Below are 18,319 nucleotides of genomic sequence, written 5' to 3'. Positions count from 1 at the left end.
CTTATTTTCTAATGGTGAAGGGTTGTGGCTTTTGGTTTTGCCCTAAGTTTAACTTAAAACCTGCATTCAGCTTGTCAGCAAGACCATAATGGCATTGAATGGTCAGAGCAGGCCTTTTCTCTGGGCTCTCAAACTCAGTGTGGCATTGACCCCAACTTGTACTGAATACCACTGCACAGTGAAATGTACAAACACAATTTCTATCCATCATGATTTCCATTCATTCTCCATCTCATAATGAACCTTTTCCTGTCTTTAAAACTTCCACACATCCTTTGGTCTTGTATTTCTGATCTTTTATATGCTTGACGTGGATTTCACATGCTGGAATTCTCTCAGAAATCCCTTTGCCAGACTTCATCCATCCCACAGCCAAAAAAATCCTTTGGAATATGTGTCCAACTATTGCTTAAGTCTTGTAGTTTCCTTCTTTTCCTGTCTGAAATCCTAGAGTATCATGGCGTGTTCTGTTATACCAAAGTTGCTATCCAAAATAACTTTTTGTTAATGTCAGAAAAATGTACTAGTACCTTGGGGGGGGTGGGGTTAAAGATTTTCCAAAATCACTATCAAGTATTCCCTGATTCAGTGAATTTGCAGAATAAATTTTTCCTGAACTCCTTACCTGAAAAGCAATGTTAAAGCATCCTTGATATCCAAGAATGTCACTTCAAATTGTATTTCAGTAGTGTTAAATAAGAGTAACTTTACAGTGTTTAAAAAATGATAGTTATTTCGGGTACAGTCTGAAAGTCCATATAATGTGAAAGCTTGTATTTTATTAGTTTGAGCTAAATCTCCCAGAACAGTTTTTAAAAACAAAACTGCATGCCATTACCATCCACGTGAGTATCAGAAATGGAGTACATTAGATATGTAACTTTATGTATGGTGATTTGTATATGAACAACATAATTTCTATAAGGTTACCATATTAAGGTCAATAGATGGATGAAGAGTATTTCCTTTCTTCCTTCCTTTCTTCCTCTTCCGCCTTCAGTTGTCCGTTGGGATTGAGCTTGACACCATTCTTTGAGATTCTTAATATTGCCCTGAATGCCTTGCCTCTACTTTGAATGGTCAGGGGCTAGGGATCCCACTAGTTGATGATAGAGTTGCACTTTTTCCAAGAAGGCTTGAATCTTGAATTTTTTTCCTCTATCCACTTGGTAATCTCTTGCTGTGACAGAAAGCAGTATAGAGTGATTACTTTGGGAGTCTGGTGTTGGGCATCAGAACTGACTGTTTGGAATTTGGGCCTTGGTGCTGGGGATGTGGGTCTGGGAGAAGACACTGTTGTTGGTTTACTTATCCTGATAGTGAATTTTGCTTGGTGGTACCTTTCCGATACTTTGAGGCTCTGCCTGTAGGTAGTCCATGTTTCAGAAGAATACAAAAAGGGCAGAGATCACTGCCTCCCAGTGGGCCATGATCTTTGTGGTAGGTTTGAGGATTTTCAAACACTCTTCTCTGATGATTGACAGGAAATTTCATTGATGCCTGCATTTGTTGAGAAGTGGCTTCTGAGATATGGGACACGGTCCATGTTTTCTGGAGTATTATTGTGGACTTTTGAGATTGAAACGAGTGTTGTGGCAATGCTTCAGCCTTGATGGCACCAATCTACACAGAGATTGGGTTTATTGCGACTCATTGGTTAAGGACATAGCTTGCCTAAGACAATTATAAGATGGTGATAAATTTCTGGAAGCAACCACATTTGAAAGAATGTTCCACAGTCATTCAAGAAGTTGAGAAAGATAGTGTGCATCAATTGATGCAGCAAGCTGTAATTCTCGAAGTTGTGTGGTGAAAATCAAGTCCATTCTGCCCAGTGATGCAGGGAGTAGCTCGTAGGCCACTGGAGGGAGGCAGTTGAGAAGAACTGTGGTGGTGACTTTCCCAGCAGAGAGACCCTATGAAGCTAATGCAGTTAGATTTGTCTCTTTTCCTGAAAGTGGTTACGATTATGCAGTTTGTAAAGTCCCTTTCCTTATCCTCCTCTTCCCAGACATGAGAGATGGAGTTGTGAATTTGACACAAATTCCTCTCTCCAACTTTTAGAACTTCAGTAGGAATACTATCTGCTCACAAAACCTTTTTTTATTAGTTGGGATGTAATAATTTTGACCTTGTCAGTAATGGGTAGTGCCAAGGCTGGACTGGATAGTTTGCAGTGGGATGGTGTCAAGGACGATCGAATAGAGTACAAGGTCGCTAGTGAGAAGCTCTTTGAAGTGTTTCTACCAGCAGACACTGACTGCATCTCATCAAGGTTCATTTCTTTTTTGGCTCTGTGGGGTGGGATCTTGGGTGTTTGGACATTGGCTTTGGTGTTGAAGAACCTGTGTACGTCATGGTTATCAGCAAGTAGCTGGACATCCAGACCTCTTTACACTCACATTTATTCTTTATACGATGGGTTTTCATTTGGCCAGCAAGTGCCTGTAGAGCTATTTCTTCTCCCTTTTGAGATATGGTGGGGTTTCCATTTGCATTAAATAGTTCATGAATTTCCTGTCTTGACACTGAACAACTTTGCAACTCCTGTTGTTGGGAGTCATCGGGTTGTCTGTGAGGTGCTTCTGAGAAGAGCTATCTTTGAATTCCCTTGAGATATTTAACATTGATTTTCTTGCGATGCTGTTTGTGTGTAAGTGCATGATAGTTAATCCAAGTCTTTTTGCCTTTTTCTTGATATCTGGAGAATGAATGTGCTGAGTAATGAAATTCACTTTGAAATTTTAGACTAATCAATTAATTCCCTTTCTCTGCATTGATATCTTTTTGACAAAAATCTTAAGAATTCAAAGTTTTCATTACAGTGAATTGTTGGTCCTACTCAGTAATGACATATTGAAATATTTAAAGCTTTCTTTAGAAAAGCATTCACATTATTTTTGTTTATTTTTGTATGATTAATTCAAGAAGTGAAGGTCACAGATGAAGTAAGTTGAAGAATATACTCTGCTTATTACTTGATAAACTTTAATTTACTGTAATTGAATAGCTGATATGTCTTCAGGTGAAACTGCATTGCACATTGCAGTCGTCAATCAGAATGTGGACCTCATTAAGGAGCTGCTGGCACTAAATGCAGATATAAAGCATTCTCGTGCTGTGGGGACATTTTTCACACCAGGAAAAGACTGTCGATGTTATTATGGTATGGTAAGACTTTTAAAATTATATTTACAATTAAAGTGTTTTGGATGGTTTTGTTATTTTAATATTTTTGTAGTTCTTAATTGCTGCTATTGGCAGTATGAATATGATTACAATGAAAATTGATATTGGGTGATATCTCTAAGAGTTACCGATTCCTTTTCACATCTTTTACAGTATTCCACACTCAGATGTCTTGAAGGAACATTGAAATATTCTTATTACAGGTGACCCCTGCTTTATGGTGGGGTGGGCGGAGATTGCATTCCTAGAAAATGATCCATATTGCAGTTTTCTGTAACACAAAGCCATGTCATCTGCGCATGCTTAAGAAACGCAAGTTGAAAACAAAATCATTTATTTACTTTTGTCTGCATAAGTTCCATGAGAGCAAATTCTATTCTGTATCTCACATTTTTGGGTCGTGATTTGTGAATTCTGTAAGGGTGAATTTCCATTACCCAAACAGTCAAAACATGGGGGTCGCCTGTAACTTTCTCAATTTATCATCAGAGCAGATTTGAATGGCCAAAGATTTTTATTTCAACTGACCTACCTTATTGTTTTAAACTTTGGGGTACAACCATCTTTGTCAATACCAGACTTTAATTTACTCCTTATTAATTTAAATTATAACCTTTATTATATTGGCTATTTTAGCTAGTGATATTCCAGGATTATGTTATGTGCAGTAAAAGGTGGATAAACCTAAATTACCTCACCTTCTTGATGATCTCTTTAGTTTTAGTATAGATTTGTAAAGGAGCTTTTATTTGGTCATCTGCACATCTCTGCAACAGGTTATGTTTTCTTATTCTCAACAGTCTCCTCCAACTGGATTTAATCAGGGAGGTAGCTGTATTTTATGCAAACAAATGCAGTTTATTTAAACACAAGAAAACATGTTATTCATTTAGTCTACAGAGTAGGCATGCAGCATTGCCAACAAGTCACATGTTTCAACATAACCCTCAGGAGTGCTAGACTTTAATCTTAGAGCTGAAGGATTATTGAACTGTATTGTGATGAACATCAAGAAATTCCATTTGGTCCATCATAGCAGTACTACATCTTTGAAGAGCTTGACATTTAATTTGTATGTCTTTTTATTTTCTTCAATATTTATCCAGTTTCCTTTTGAAGGTTATTAAAGGTATGAATCATACAAACTGATGCCTAAAAGCCTTCCATATTAATGAAATCAAATGTGGAAGTTGGAGATGTGCTGTTGATATAGGCACATCTGACCATCTGCTCCATTGTTGGATATTATTTAATGTGGATCTCCATTGCTGGATGTTATCTAACATGTATCTCATTGTGTGTATGTATACTTGGCAGCACTTCCAGAAGTTGACATTAGAGTCAGAAGTGATGAATTCAGAATTCACAAGTGCCATCCCTCAGTCTTACATGGGGTTTAAAAAATCTCTCTCACAATATGCTGCCTTAGAACGAAGGGGCACTGGGAGCTTCCCAGCTGCTTGGCATTAACCATTACAGCCTTCTGACCGTGGATATGTGGAAATTGCATTTTCAGAAAAAATGTTGTTTCTTGGTCATGAACAGACAGGGTTTAATGCCACAAGGACCAGTTTATCACTCCTGAGCCCACTATCCAAACAACGTGTTAACCTTTCTTGTTTTACTGCTCCTATATTCACCAGCATGCAACACTGGGAATAATTAAGAGGTCCCAAAATTAGAAGACCTGATCTTTAATGTCCTCACTTGGTCCTATAGTTTTCTGTACAACCTCAACCCCTTTCCTACCTGCATTGTTGTTGCCGACATGGACTTGGAATTCTCTCTGTTTCCAACCCCTCTCTCAAAGCATTTCAACAGTTTCAAAAATAAATACTTGGTTGCCTTCTGTTATTCATTATGTTTATTCCTCCAGATTTGTTAATTTAGTTTTTTAAAATTGAAACCATGGTGGGAGTAGCTCTGCAGTGGCTGATACTGTTGTTGCTAGAATGTGTTTCCTTGTCTCTTGGGAATCTATGATGTGGGATGCTTGTGGATCTTTTTCCCAAAAATCAAGCTGAGTCAAATACAAAAATCAGCATCTTAATGACTATTATATTACAATTCAGATGTCAGGTTACAACTAGTGGCAGTAATAATGCTTGCATCTGGGATATCCACCCTATTAAAATAGCATTCAATGCAATGAGTACCTTGCATTAGTGATGGAAAGTTTCTTCTAACTCTGCAGAAATTGCAAAATACTCTTGCTCTCCATCTGCAAAGAGTTCCTTTAATTTCAACCACCTTTTTACTTCATTTTCAATTTGTTTTCACACTTGAATGAGCAGCAATCTCAAGCAGAGATATCTCCTGAGATGCAGCAGGCTTTCATTGCATATTGTTTTTGCTCATAATACTTTCCTTCCACCAGTCCTTGCAAGTTTGGAAGGAGTGCAGACCACATTTGTAGTACAAACAAAATCAGTTTATTTGAACACACAGCAAACGGGTTATTCGCCTGGTTTCAGAACAGATCACACCATGCTGTGTGTACGTTGCAGAGCAAGTACAGGGTGGGTTCCACAGCACCGGTTGCAACAGACTAGCAACTGGAATAGCACATCCATAACTCTTCTTTTAGATTAGATTTTCCATTGTTATAACCCCATCTTGTGCCAGATTAGCAGATTGCAGTGAATAGCATGTGTTCTGTGCTCAATTTTGATGAAGAATACATTCCCATTCTGCAGTGAGCTGCCGTGAAGAAAATGCAACTGTGGAGAACTTGTGAACTACTTTATCTGGAAAACGGGAACATTTAAAATTGCTGCTACTTTCTTTAAAAAAAAAACCTGTGGTGACTATTTTTTCTTTCCTTTTGTATGTTAGGAGAATATGTTCTTTCATTTGCAGCCTGCATTGGAAATGAGCAGATAGTTAAAATGATTGTGGCACATGGAGCACCTTTAAATGCACAAGATAAACAAGGTAGGATCTATATTATATGTCATTTAATTTAACTCGTGTTTAGGTTGTCTTCCTATTTTGTGGCATTCATTAGTTCTGCATATTGCAGCATCCTAAACACAGTGATACAGATTACTGATATAACAGTCACTCAATTAATGTAAGTAGACTTTACAATTTCAGTTCAAAGTAATAATCAGCCCTACTCTCTCAAGAATAAATGCTGAATTGAATGTTTTCTAATAACAAAACAGACTTAAAATGGGACGTCTTGACTCACCAGCACACCAGACCCACCAGATACGAATATGGGTGAGAGGGAGTAGACCTCATGAGTTCAGCATTGACTTCAGACCCCATAAAAGCTCATGGAACCAGGTCAAACACATGGAAGGAAACTGTTACCATTGACTGACTCCCGCAGCTGATGAATTAAAGCTCCTCTATGTGGAACAACTCTTGGAAGAAGCACTGAAAGCCCTCTGTGGTGGAATTCAGTACCCCTCACCATGCATGTCTTGGTAGCACTACAACCAACTGAACTAGTAGAGTCCCAAAGGATGTGATAGACTGTGTTTCCGGTACATCGTGAGCAATCCAACGTGAGGGGAAAAACTCGCTAGACCTCATCTTCACCAATCTACCTGCTACAGATACATCAATCCATGAGAGCCCTGGTAGGAGTAATGATTGCGCCATCCTTGTGGAAACAGAGATCCTTCTTCGCCAAGAATATCCTCAATCATTATTATGTGATTCTTCCATTGTGTTAAATAGAACAGATCAGGTGATTTGAAATTGGGCATCCTTGAAGCTGTAGAGCTTCAGTGTATTCCACCAAAATCTTCAACCTCATGCCCAGCATATCCCACATTCTACCATTATAATCAAATCAGGAGATCAACCCTGATTCAGGGAGTTGCACAGGTGCACGGCAGAGTGACACCAGGCATATTTAAAAATGAAATACCAATCTAGTAAAGGACTACATGTGTGCCAGACAACTAATGCAATATAAAACAGAGTGAAGCAATCCCACAATTGACAGATTAGATCAAACCCTGCAGCCTTGACATGTCTAGTGGTGACCCATTAAATGACTAATAGGAGTTGGGGGCTTCATTCCCATTCCTCTGCAATGGTGGGGCCCAGTATGTGACTGCTAATTGCTTGACTAAAACAAGCGCAAGCATGTTCAAACAGAAGTATCAAGCAGGTTCTACAGCTTGACTTCTTCCCAAAATCCCCATCATCACAAAAGCCCATCTCCAGCCAATTTTGATCATTCCACATGATAGCAAGAAATGGCTGAGAACAGCTGGTGGTAGAATTGAAGTCTTGCTCTCCAAAACTAATTGTGCCTCCTAGTCCCAGTATTGTTCCAACACTGACATTCATGCACCACTTGCACACCAATGGCCTGTCCACTGATGCCCAATTTCAGTTTTACCAGAACCACCAAGCTGCAGCCCTCCACCAAAATCTTGAAGCTGGACTGAAGAGCTGCATTCCAGAGGTGAGGTGACAATGACTGCCTTAAAATCAGGGTGCTGTTTGACTAAGCATGGCATAACAGAACAAATCAGATGGCTGTGGTTGTTAAAAGTCAATCGTTCAAATCCTAGGACATAACTCCAGGAGTTCCTCAGGGCATTGATTTAGGCCCATTCATCTTCAGCTATTTCATCAATGACCACCCATTATAGAGTCAGAAGCTGATAAGTGCACATGTTCAGATCCATTCACAACTCTCCAGCAGTCTGTGCCTGCACGCAGCAAGACCCAAACAATGTTCAGACATGGCTGATAACTGGTAAGTAACATTTGAGCCAAGCAATTTCCATCAAGAGAAAGTCTAACCATCTACTCTTGATGTTCAGTGAATTAGCATCACCGGTCCCCTCACCATCAATATCCTGAGGGCCACAATTAACGAGAATTTCAACTGGACCAGCCTCATAAATACTTGACTACAAATGCAGGTCTGAGGCTGGATATCCTGTGGTGAGTGACCCCCTTCTAACATCCCAAAGACTTTCTACTATCTACATGGCACCAGTCAGAAGTATGATGGAATAATTGCCTGGATAAGTACTGTACAATAACATCAAAAAGCTTGACACTATGTACATGAAAAGCAGCCTGCTTGATTGGCATCCCATCAATCACCCATATTCCCTACCACAAGCACACTGTAATTGCACAATGTGCCATTCTAATGCACAGCAGATACTTGTTTAAACTATGCTGACAGCACCTCACAAACCTGCAGTCTCTACTACCCAGAAGGACAAGGGCACCAGGCATATGAGAATGTTCACTAGCCAGTTCTCCTCCAAGTCTTGTGCTATCCTGACTTGGAAATATATCACCATTCCTTCATCACTACAGCATCTAAAGCCTGGAACTCAATATCCAATAGGACTGTGGGAGTACCTTCACCAGGAGGTCTGCAGTGTGTCACCACCACCATCTGTTCAGGGGCAACTAGGAATGGGCAATAAATGCTGGCTTTGCAGCAATGCTTGTATTCCAAACAAATGAATAAATTACAAAAATCTAATTTTTGTTTACTAGCTTACCTTAACCAGCCACTTCAGGCTGTCCATGTCAAAGTTCATTGTGATTGGTACAGAGCCCTTTTAATTTTTTTTATTTACAGCGTGGTAACAGGCCCTTCCGACCCAATGAGTCCGCACCACCCATTTTAAACCCAAATTAACCTACCTGTACGTCTTTGGAATGTGGGAGGAGACCCACACAGACACGGGAGAACGTACAAACTCCTTACAGCGACAGGAATCAAACCCCGATTGCTGGCGCTGTAATAGCGTCACGCTAACCGCTACGCTACCATGCCGCCCCTGATTATTGGCTTTTCAGCTTAGTATGCCCAAGTTCATTGTCTTAACACTTATTTAATCTTATCCTACCATGGTCTTTGCACTAAATCAAGACAACTAGATTAAGGATGTCCTGGAGAAGAGGTTAATAGAGTAAGTTGGGATCTTGGAACTTGAAGGAATAGTAATGGGCACTCCTTTATTGTGATCTTATTTATTTTGACAATTCAGTTTTATTTTGGTTCAACTATTCATGATAAAAAGATAGAAGGAACCAAATAATAATAATTAAAAAATTACAACTGGCAAATGACCAAATTAAGAATAAGAATGTGGTGAAAATATCCACGAGATCTTGGGTAACCTGCCGCATCCCAGGAAGTTGATGCGGAACCAGAATCCACCAGTGCCTCTCAATCTAACCAATATATCATATTTCAGTTGGAGTGGGTAATTGGAAAATTATTTTTGTATGAAAACAACATTCAAAATGCAATGAAGCAGATTTTCATCTTTTGCACTTGAACTGTAATCACGAATGGACACACAGCCGGGGTGGTTGGAAGATGAAATGAGTGATGATGATCACCAGGCTGGAACTCAGAGCTTGATGTTCTCTTTGTCTTAAATAAGACAAGATTCCCGCTTGTATGTATTACTCAATATGCTCTTAAAATCATAGAACCACAGAGCACGGACAGGTCCACCGAGTCCATGGCAACCATCAAACATCCATTTACACTAATTCCATTTTGTTTTCCCCACATTCCCATCAACATACCCAGATTCTCACCACACACTAAAGGCCACTTACATTGGCTAATTAGCCTATCAACCAGGGTATCTTTGAGATATTAGAGGAAACTGGAGAACCGGGAGGAAATCCTGATTGTCACAGGGAGAAAGTGTGCATTCCACGCAGAGTGGAGAGTATGAATAAACAGTATACAATGTGGCAATAACTGGGTCTCTTAACTGGAAGATCAAAAGTAGGTAGTAGTCAACTGACGGATGAATCATAGGTATAAAATCAGTGCCCCAAAGATCTCTAATGCCTGTAAAGATCTTGGCATAGAAACTCATTCTTAGTTGCTTTTATTAAGTCACAACATAGTAATCACAATAATATGATTTATTCCACTTCTGAAAAGTGGTTCCATTGACTTCACTGAAATTTGATTTTGGAAGCAGGTTAGAAACCACAGCCACTACTATATTGTATGTTTAGCATTGATTGAAGATGAATTCCCATTCATCAATACCCATCATTTGACAATGAATAATAGAAGCAACACATACAGCCAGCTTTTCTCTATATCTAAATGTGACAACAGACTGAAAAATGAATTGTTGGTGGATTTGAATGATGATCTATAAACATATTGCACTTCATGACACAATAATAGTCTGAAGGACTGGGTACCTGCTATTGAACAATATTAAACACCTTCAGGTAGCGATTGCTGGATTGCTTATTCAATGAATGCAAATAAGATGCATATTTAATAATGTAGAAAGCCTGCAAGAATAGTAGCTAACTCTGGCTACATAATGGGACTGGACAGCAATACAGGTGGTTGTATGTGAAGCTGAAAAGTAATGACACAGCGCACCACCATTTCAGAAATTGACCAAAGGTACAATATCCCATTATGTCCTGAAAGAACAAAATTCTCTGTGAAATGTGCAAGTTGTAAGCACTGAGAGATGGGAGAGAAGGAGATGTGTCTCTGACCCCCTGTGGTTTTTGTCTGACCTCGGATCTATAACATTCTCAAAATAGGCTCTAAATAGTCAAAAACTATGGATTTGAGAGTCATTGAGAAAGAAACTCACAGAAAGAGTGGTTCAACTATATGAACAAGCAAAGCTGCTATTTTTGATCCCGAGTGTACAACTGGAGAGTAGGTGCTGGGAGCTTTCCCACACTGGAATGAATCCTATTGTGAACCATGTAATTCATGGAAGCCATTTTCCCACTTGGAATTTTAATTAAGAAGTGTAATCCCATTGTAACTATTAAAGTCGTGTTTGATTGGAATGTAATACATAAATTCTGACTTTGTAACATTAGAAATTGGAGCTGGCACAGAAACTGGGTAGGAAAGGGGAAGAGAGCCTATCCCCATTTGGTCAGGTGTGGTGGGGATGGCAGAGAGGGGTGCAGGATGGGGAGGCAGGTGAGCATTGAAATAGTTTGGATCAATAGGAAGCCACAAATTTCAGTTGTTATGGCAAGTGAGATTTTACCTGGTGTTCCAATCACAATAACAGTGAATTATAATCACCATTTCTTAATGAAGTACAATCATTTTGTTGTATGCAGAACTAATAGGGTTATTTTTGGTAAATATCGTGCACGTGAAAGAACTTTGCAGGTACTAATGATTGTGAAGCTGCCATCGGTTTAACCTGCATTTAGCACATTACTAAAAGAATTAGAGAGTGATTCATTTAGTGACTTCTAACTGGGATTGGCTAAACAGGTAAGCACAAATTGTCAAAGGGATTTTGAGTTTCATTTAAAGCGGTGCTCAGTTGATAGAGAACTATTTGAGTACTCTGCATTTGAAAAAGACTTTTGATGCACATTGGGAGACTTTCTTTGCTGCTCTGTCAGGATTTTACCAATGCTTTGTGTATTTCACCCACTTAGGATTTCATCTAAAGACATGCCGCATTACTTTTATTTAAGTAGATATAGGAATTGCCAGGAGAAGGAGTGCTCATCGCAGAGATCTATAGCTTTGTGGATCAAAGATTCTGTTGTTGCAACATGAGTAGTCCTGCATTATGTGTGACAGTGGCACTTCTTTACATTACTGAAACCTTCCAGTGTTCCACAAATAGTAGAAACCACAAAAAAACAATCCTGTGCACACATCAACAAAACTGAGTTTTTTGAGGTCCAAAGCATACTGAGGAACAATTGTTTACCATTCCCTCTTGCCAGAGACAGAAAGCTTTACAGCTTAGCAAAGTTAAGGGATTTTACCTAGCTCACGAAGCCACATCAAGAGAATTGCATTTAACATGAGGATCGAATCTTTACAAATCTTTTATTGAATTCCATTTTTTTTTGCAAGAAATTTTGAATCAGAATTCTGAGTTTTCTTATTAGTAAATCCGGGCTTGTGAATTGGCATGACTACTTATAGTTACATAGTTTAGTCTCAAAAATAGAAGGTACTTCAACATAATTGGATGAAGTTTGGCACCTTGGTTGGCGTATGAAACCTTGTGTCCAGTTTGGTTAATTCGTTTATACATTGGTGTGCAAGATATTAGAGGACAGCATTGTGCCAATTGGTGGAACGTTAAGGGAAGATGAAAGTCGACAGGAACACAGCTGAACAGCAACTGTCACAAGTCAGGGGAAAAAAAAGACACATTCAAAACTAAAAAGAAAACCACACTGAGCTATGGTGTTCTTTTAACCTAGTATAACTGCCCTGAATTTTAAACTTGGACTTTCTGGAGTGAACCATTACCTTTGGGACAGAACAAAATGAATATCCAATGAAGACAAACTGGGATAGAAACTACTTCAAGGTAATAAAATATTTGTCCACTAAACCCTCTTGCAATACCTAAATGTCATTGAAAAACTGCCTCACAAAAAATGACACAAGTTGCTGGACAGGAAAACCTGCTCCACAAAATCAGTGACCCTATTTTTTTTTTAAAAGGTACATCAGGCTTAACTTCAGTATTAAGTAAGCACAAAATAAGCCGAGTTTGATAGAATATGACATGCAGCCCATCAAGGATAACTTTAATTCTATAATTCTTAAAATTAATTTTTTTTTACTAATAAATATCAAATTAGTTGTTCATAAGTAAAAGCAACAACAATAACATTAATACTCAGCAGGTCAGGCTGTATCCATGGAGGAAGAAAAAGGTATTCAGTCAGATAGTGCTGGCCTCAACCTGGTGCGTGGAATGGCCAGCCACAATATCTGCATGCCTACATTTATCCAAGCTGAATGTGGAGAATTGATCTCACTGAGCCATTGCACCCTTGAGTCATATGTTGAGTGCATAGCAACAGGGCTGAAAACAGCCAGGTACAGAGCCCTTGCCCCCAGAACATTTCTGATAGGTCTTTACAAGTGCTAATGTTGGTGCTGAGCTTTGCCAACTGTGAAAGCTCTAAGTTATTTAAATGTTTCTCTTTAATATCTCCTGATATTCAGAGACATTTAAATTAATAAACTTAATAAAAATGATTTCACAAAGAGAAAAAAATAATTAACACATACAAAATCACTTGGACATAATTAAGAACATTAAAGCAAAATTTAGGAAAATAAATTTGCCCCCTAATCTGGTGTGCTAGAATTTCTGTTGAAGTTGAAGAGATATGATCTGGTGCAGAATCTGGGAGGTACTTTTCCCAGAGAATCCCACTGACACAATGCCACATCTGTAATGCTGTTATCTGTCGCTTAGTGAGTTAGACTTCTGTGCTTGAGAACATGTGCAGAAGTCTAGGACTTTCATATGGCTGAATGCTGGTTTTTAACAATTGAAACCGAGACCTGGCCCAGTGTTTCAGCTTGGTGATCCTTCACCAGAATGGAATGAATCTTTCAGATCACTTGTGAAAGTATTAAATACAGTCACAAATCCCTAGACTGGGTACAAAATGAGTACCACAGAAAGCAAAGAAAATGCTAAAAAATTGCAATCACTTTTTGCATGCAGTAAAAAAAAACAAGGAATTTTACATCAAGTAATTATACTTACTATTCAAAGCAAATGCCTTTACAGCCTGCTCACAAAATCCTGTGTGCCCCTGTGCGCTCCAGTCTTTCCTCTCAAGTTTCAGCCTTAGTCTATACTGATTCCCCAAATGTATCTCTCCACACCTAAATGTTAATTGCACCAAAATCAATGGCAAACTAACAAAGTAAGTTTAAGATTTCTGTTTTGAAAGTTATAATTTACCAGTTAAACACAAAGAGTTGGAGATTGTAGTCAGCTGTGAAGGCATAATATTCATCATTGACCTCGAAGAAACATGCCCACAAAGATTAATGGAAATTTTCTTTTCTGACACCAATCACGGTAGGTTGTCATTTCAAAGAAATCAATGATATCCAGCCATAATAAAGCCAGCAGGCTGGTTGGGCAGTCACTCGAATGTAAAAAATTCTTGTGGCAAACCTTACAGTAAAAAGCATCTATGAAAAAATCTTAAGTATTTTGTGATAGGAAGACTAAAGATTGGGGCATACTCGTGGTATTGTGATAGCAGTTGAAATATCATTAGCTTTTGAAAAATATTGTATTATTTTTGAAACTAAAATTTTCAAATGTTATTCTGGGGGAATAACAAGTTGCATACATAATATTTTTTCAGCATCAAAAAAGTTGTCCTGGTCATTTTCTGAATACCATTTTAAAAACTCAATGGAATCTCAATCAATCAGGCTTCACACTTTCAATGTTTTTTTTGCAATGAGAATAATATGTAAGTAGCTGATGTTCATGTCAGATCATGTTAATTCTGTGTTGTTTATCGTTGCAAAGATTAAAGCGCATGCTGCGAAGGAGTGTATCACTGATAGCAAGTTCTGAATTTCTGTGTTTAATTATACGTGTGCAGAAGTTAGAAGTAGCTGTCAGTTTTACAGAGCAATGACAATGAATGTTGACAATTGCGCCTTCATTATGACTGCAAATCCCAGGACACTGAGGTGAGGAGCAGTATTATAGGGAAAAATAAACAATTATTTTGTTGCTGCAAGGTCAAGTTAATCCTTCTAATGTAACTCATTGCAATATGTTCCACGTAACATGTACTTTTAGGCAGAAAAGGATTTGGATATATTTCAATAAATGTTTTAAATGCAAAAAACTTTTTTGTTGTTTTATAGGTAACACCGTTTTCCACATGCTTGTGCTGCATCCGAATAAGAGCATGGCCTGCAGAATGTACAATTTTATTTCATCACTTATTTCAAAGGAAAAAATTGAATACTTGGAGAGCATCACCAACAAAGATGGGCTGACTCCCATGAAGTTGTCAGCATTTGAAGGGGATGTAGCAGTAAGCTAACACAGTTCTATTTTAATTAATTGTGATAGTTTTTGACTCCACCTTGGGAGTCTCCAACCTGATGGCCTCAACATCAATTTCTCTAACTCGCAGTAACTCTACTCCTTTTTCTCCCCCCCCACTCCTTTTTCTCTCCCCCCCCACTCCTTTTTCTCTCCCCCCCACTCCTTTTTCTCTCCCCCCCCACTCCTTTTTCTCTCCCCCCCCACTCCTTTTTCTCTCCCCCCCCACTCCTTTTTCTCCCCCCCCACTCCTTTTTCTCCCCCCCACTCCTTTTTCTCCCCCCCCCACTCCTTTTTCTCCCCCCCCACTCCTTTTTCTCCCCCCCACTCCTTTTTCTCCCCCCCCACTCCTTTTTCTCCCCCCCCACTCCTTTTTCTCCCCCCCCACTCCTTTTTCTCCCCCCCACTCCTTTTTCTCCCCCCCCCACTCCTTTTTCTCCCCCCCCACTCCTTTTTCTCCCCCCCCACTCCTTTTTCTCCCCCCCACTCCTTTTTCTCCCCCCCACTCCTTTTTCTCCCCCCCACTCCTTTTCTCCCCCCACTCCTTTTTCTCCCCCCCACTCCTTTTTCTCCCCCCCACTCCTTTTTCTTCCCCCCCCCACTCCTTTTTCTTCCCCCCCCCACTCCTTTTTCTTCCCCCCCCACTCCTTTTTCTTCCCCCCCCACTCCTTTTTCTCCTCCCCCCACTCCTTTTTCTCCCCCCCCCACTCCTTTTTCTCCCCCCCACTCCTTTTTCTCCCCCCCACTCCTTTTTCTCCCCCCCCACTCCTTTTTCTCCCCCCCCACTCCTTTTTCTCCCCCCCCACTCCTTTTCTCCCCCCCCACTCCTTTTTCTCCCCCCCCACTCCTTTTTCTCCCCCCCCCACTCCTTTTTCTCCCCCCCCACTCCTTTTTCTCCCCCCCCCACTCCTTTTTCTCCCCCCCCACTCCTTTTTCTCCCCCCCCACTCCTTTTTCTCCCCCCCCACTCCTTTTTCTCCCCCCCCCACCCCTTTTTCTCCCCCCCCACCCCTTTTTCTCCCCCCCCACCCCTTTTTCTCCCCCCCCACCCCTTTTTCTCCCCCCCCACCCCTTTTTCTCCCCCCCACCCCTTTTTCTCCCCCCCACCCCTTTTTCTCCCCCCCCACCCCTTTTTCTCCCCCCCCACCCCTTTTTCTCCCCCCCCCACCCCTTTTTCTCCCCCCCCACCCCTTTTTCTCCCCCCCCACCCCTTTTTCTCCCCCCCCACCCCTTTTTCTCCCCCCCCACCCCTTTTTCTCCCCCCCACCCCTTTTTCTCCCCCCCACCCCTTTTTCTCCCCCCCACCCCTTTTTCTCCCCCCCCACCCCTTTTTCTCCCCCCCCACCCCTTTTTCTCCCCCCCCACCCCTTTTTCTCCCCCCCCACCCCTTTTTCTCCCCCCCCACCCCTTTTTCTCCCCCCCCACCCCTTTTTTCTCCCCCCCCCCCCCCCCTTTTTCTCCCCCCCCCCCCCCCCTTTTTCTCCCCCCCCCCCCCCTTTTTCTCCCCCCCCCACTCCTTTTTCTCCCCCCCCCACTCCTTTTTCTCCCCCCCCCACTCCTTTTTCTCCCCCCCCCACTCCTTTTTCTCCCCTTACTCTCGTGGCTCCCTTCTCCCACCTTGATGACCTGCCCATCTCCTCTCCTCCCTTCCCTCATCCTTTATTCCATAGTCCACTGCCCACTCCTACCGGATACCTTCTTCTTTAGCCCTTTGCCTCTTCTACCTATCACCTCTTAGCTTATTACATCTCGTCCTCCTCACCCACCCATCTACCTTCCCCCTCTCACCTGGACTAGCCTATCACCTGAACTCACTTATCAGCTGCCTGCCTGTGCTCCTCCCCCTCACCCCACCTTCTTATTCTGGCTTCTGCCCTCTTCCTTTCCAGTCCTGATGAAGGGTCTTGGCCTGAAACTTCGATTGTTTATTTCCCTCCATGGATGCTGCCTGACATGCTGAATTCCTCCAGCACTTTTTCTGTACTGCTCCAGATTTCAGCATCTGCAGAATTTTTTGTCTTAGTTTTTGACAGAATGTTGTTTCGTGTAACAATTTAACACTTAAAAATGTTTTCAAAAAATACTGTTACAAGATAGTGGAAACTGCCATGTAAATGTTAATATTTAAGGAATGGGTAAAATCTATTTGGATGGAACACTTAAATGTCCATATTGTAAATGGTTATTTACATTTTGTGAGCTGTACCTGCGAACATTTTTAGTTTGCTCAGTATTAAATAGCTTATTATGAAAAACTCAATTTGATGAACAACCAGCAGATTCCCTCATTTGAAAATGACAGCAACCTTATTCCATATAACCCACAATTACTCTACATCTAAAGTGAATCTCTGCCCTTTTTATAGTGACCAAATCTAGTTTCCTTGAACAGAGTGGAAGAACATGAGTAGGCCATTCAGCCTCTCGAGTCTACTTAAGTTGTAAACATGGTGATGAAGTAGTTCTACTCTTGCTTGCAGTTCAGAGCCAGAGTGCAAATTGCTGATGCTGCCATTTAGTGCTACTAATCAGGAATTAATTTTTCAGCACATTTCTGGCCCAGTTTCCTTGTTTGAGTCTATTCTGCGATTCAGTCCAATTTGATCTGGTTTGTACCGCGCATTCATTTACCCATGCGTTATTATCTGTTTCCACCAAAGGGAAATCCTAACAATCTAAATCTTTTAAATTTCAACTGACCTTTTGCTTTTTGTAAAAGCAAGATACAGATTCCAATTTTCTCTAGATAATGATCAGGCAGACAGGCTCCCCAAAACTAGCTAGAGGTCTTCAGAATTCACCAAACAAGGAATCTGGGCCAGAAATGTGCTGAAAAAATTAATTTCGGGTTAGTAACACTAAAGGGCAGCATCAGCACTTTGCACTCTGGCTCTGAACTGCAAGTAGGAGTAGACACTGCTATATAGCATGTCCTCCCTATGACCAGGAAGGAATGTCGAGGCACTAGGCCTTTTGCTAACTTTTTGTATATATTTAAAAAAAACTCTTTCTTTTTGAATACTACTGGGGTTGATTTCTTGATGTTGCCTTGTAATTTGGAATTGAGGAAGTGAATTTCATGTGCAGGTGAAGTTGCTTCTGCAAATTGATGGTGGCATTGGTAAATAGGGCTAGCCGCACTTTCTCCAGCCTAGGTTACTACTACTGTCATCCTGAGACCTACCCAAAACCTCGGGCAGGCTATTATTCACCTGCTACTCCTCCAATCACTAGACAGTTCCATGTTTCAATTGGTTTGTTATTTGTCAGCCAGGGTGTGTTTCCCTGATATTCAGTGATGCCTAC

At 40.7% G+C, this 18,319-nt stretch overlaps 1 protein-coding gene across 6 annotated transcripts in view; it reads left to right on the top strand.

The window, feature by feature from the left end:
* LOC127571124 (transient receptor potential cation channel subfamily V member 6-like) overlaps positions 1 to 18,319 on the top strand; it is a 74,898-nt gene that overhangs the window by 31,030 nt on the left and 25,549 nt on the right. For 5 of the 6 annotated variants that reach the window (XR_007956447.1, XM_052017196.1, XM_052017195.1 and 2 more), the window contains 3 exons: positions 3,026 to 3,166; positions 6,025 to 6,123; positions 14,831 to 15,003. Coding sequence is in view for 5 of the 6 variants with exons in the window: in XM_052017196.1 (XP_051873156.1) it covers positions 3,026 to 3,166; positions 6,025 to 6,123; positions 14,831 to 15,003 (413 nt within the window). In the remaining variant the exon portion in view is untranslated. The remainder of the gene's footprint in view (positions 1 to 3,025; positions 3,167 to 6,024; positions 6,124 to 14,830; positions 15,004 to 18,319) is intronic. The other variant, XM_052017197.1, reaches the window with a different exon arrangement.

This window comes from Pristis pectinata, chromosome 6 (genome assembly GCF_009764475.1).
Source record: "Pristis pectinata isolate sPriPec2 chromosome 6, sPriPec2.1.pri, whole genome shotgun sequence".
NCBI classification, from domain to species: Eukaryota; Metazoa; Chordata; class Chondrichthyes; order Rhinopristiformes; family Pristidae; genus Pristis; species Pristis pectinata.
This window is presented reverse-complemented; position numbering and strand designations above follow the sequence as displayed.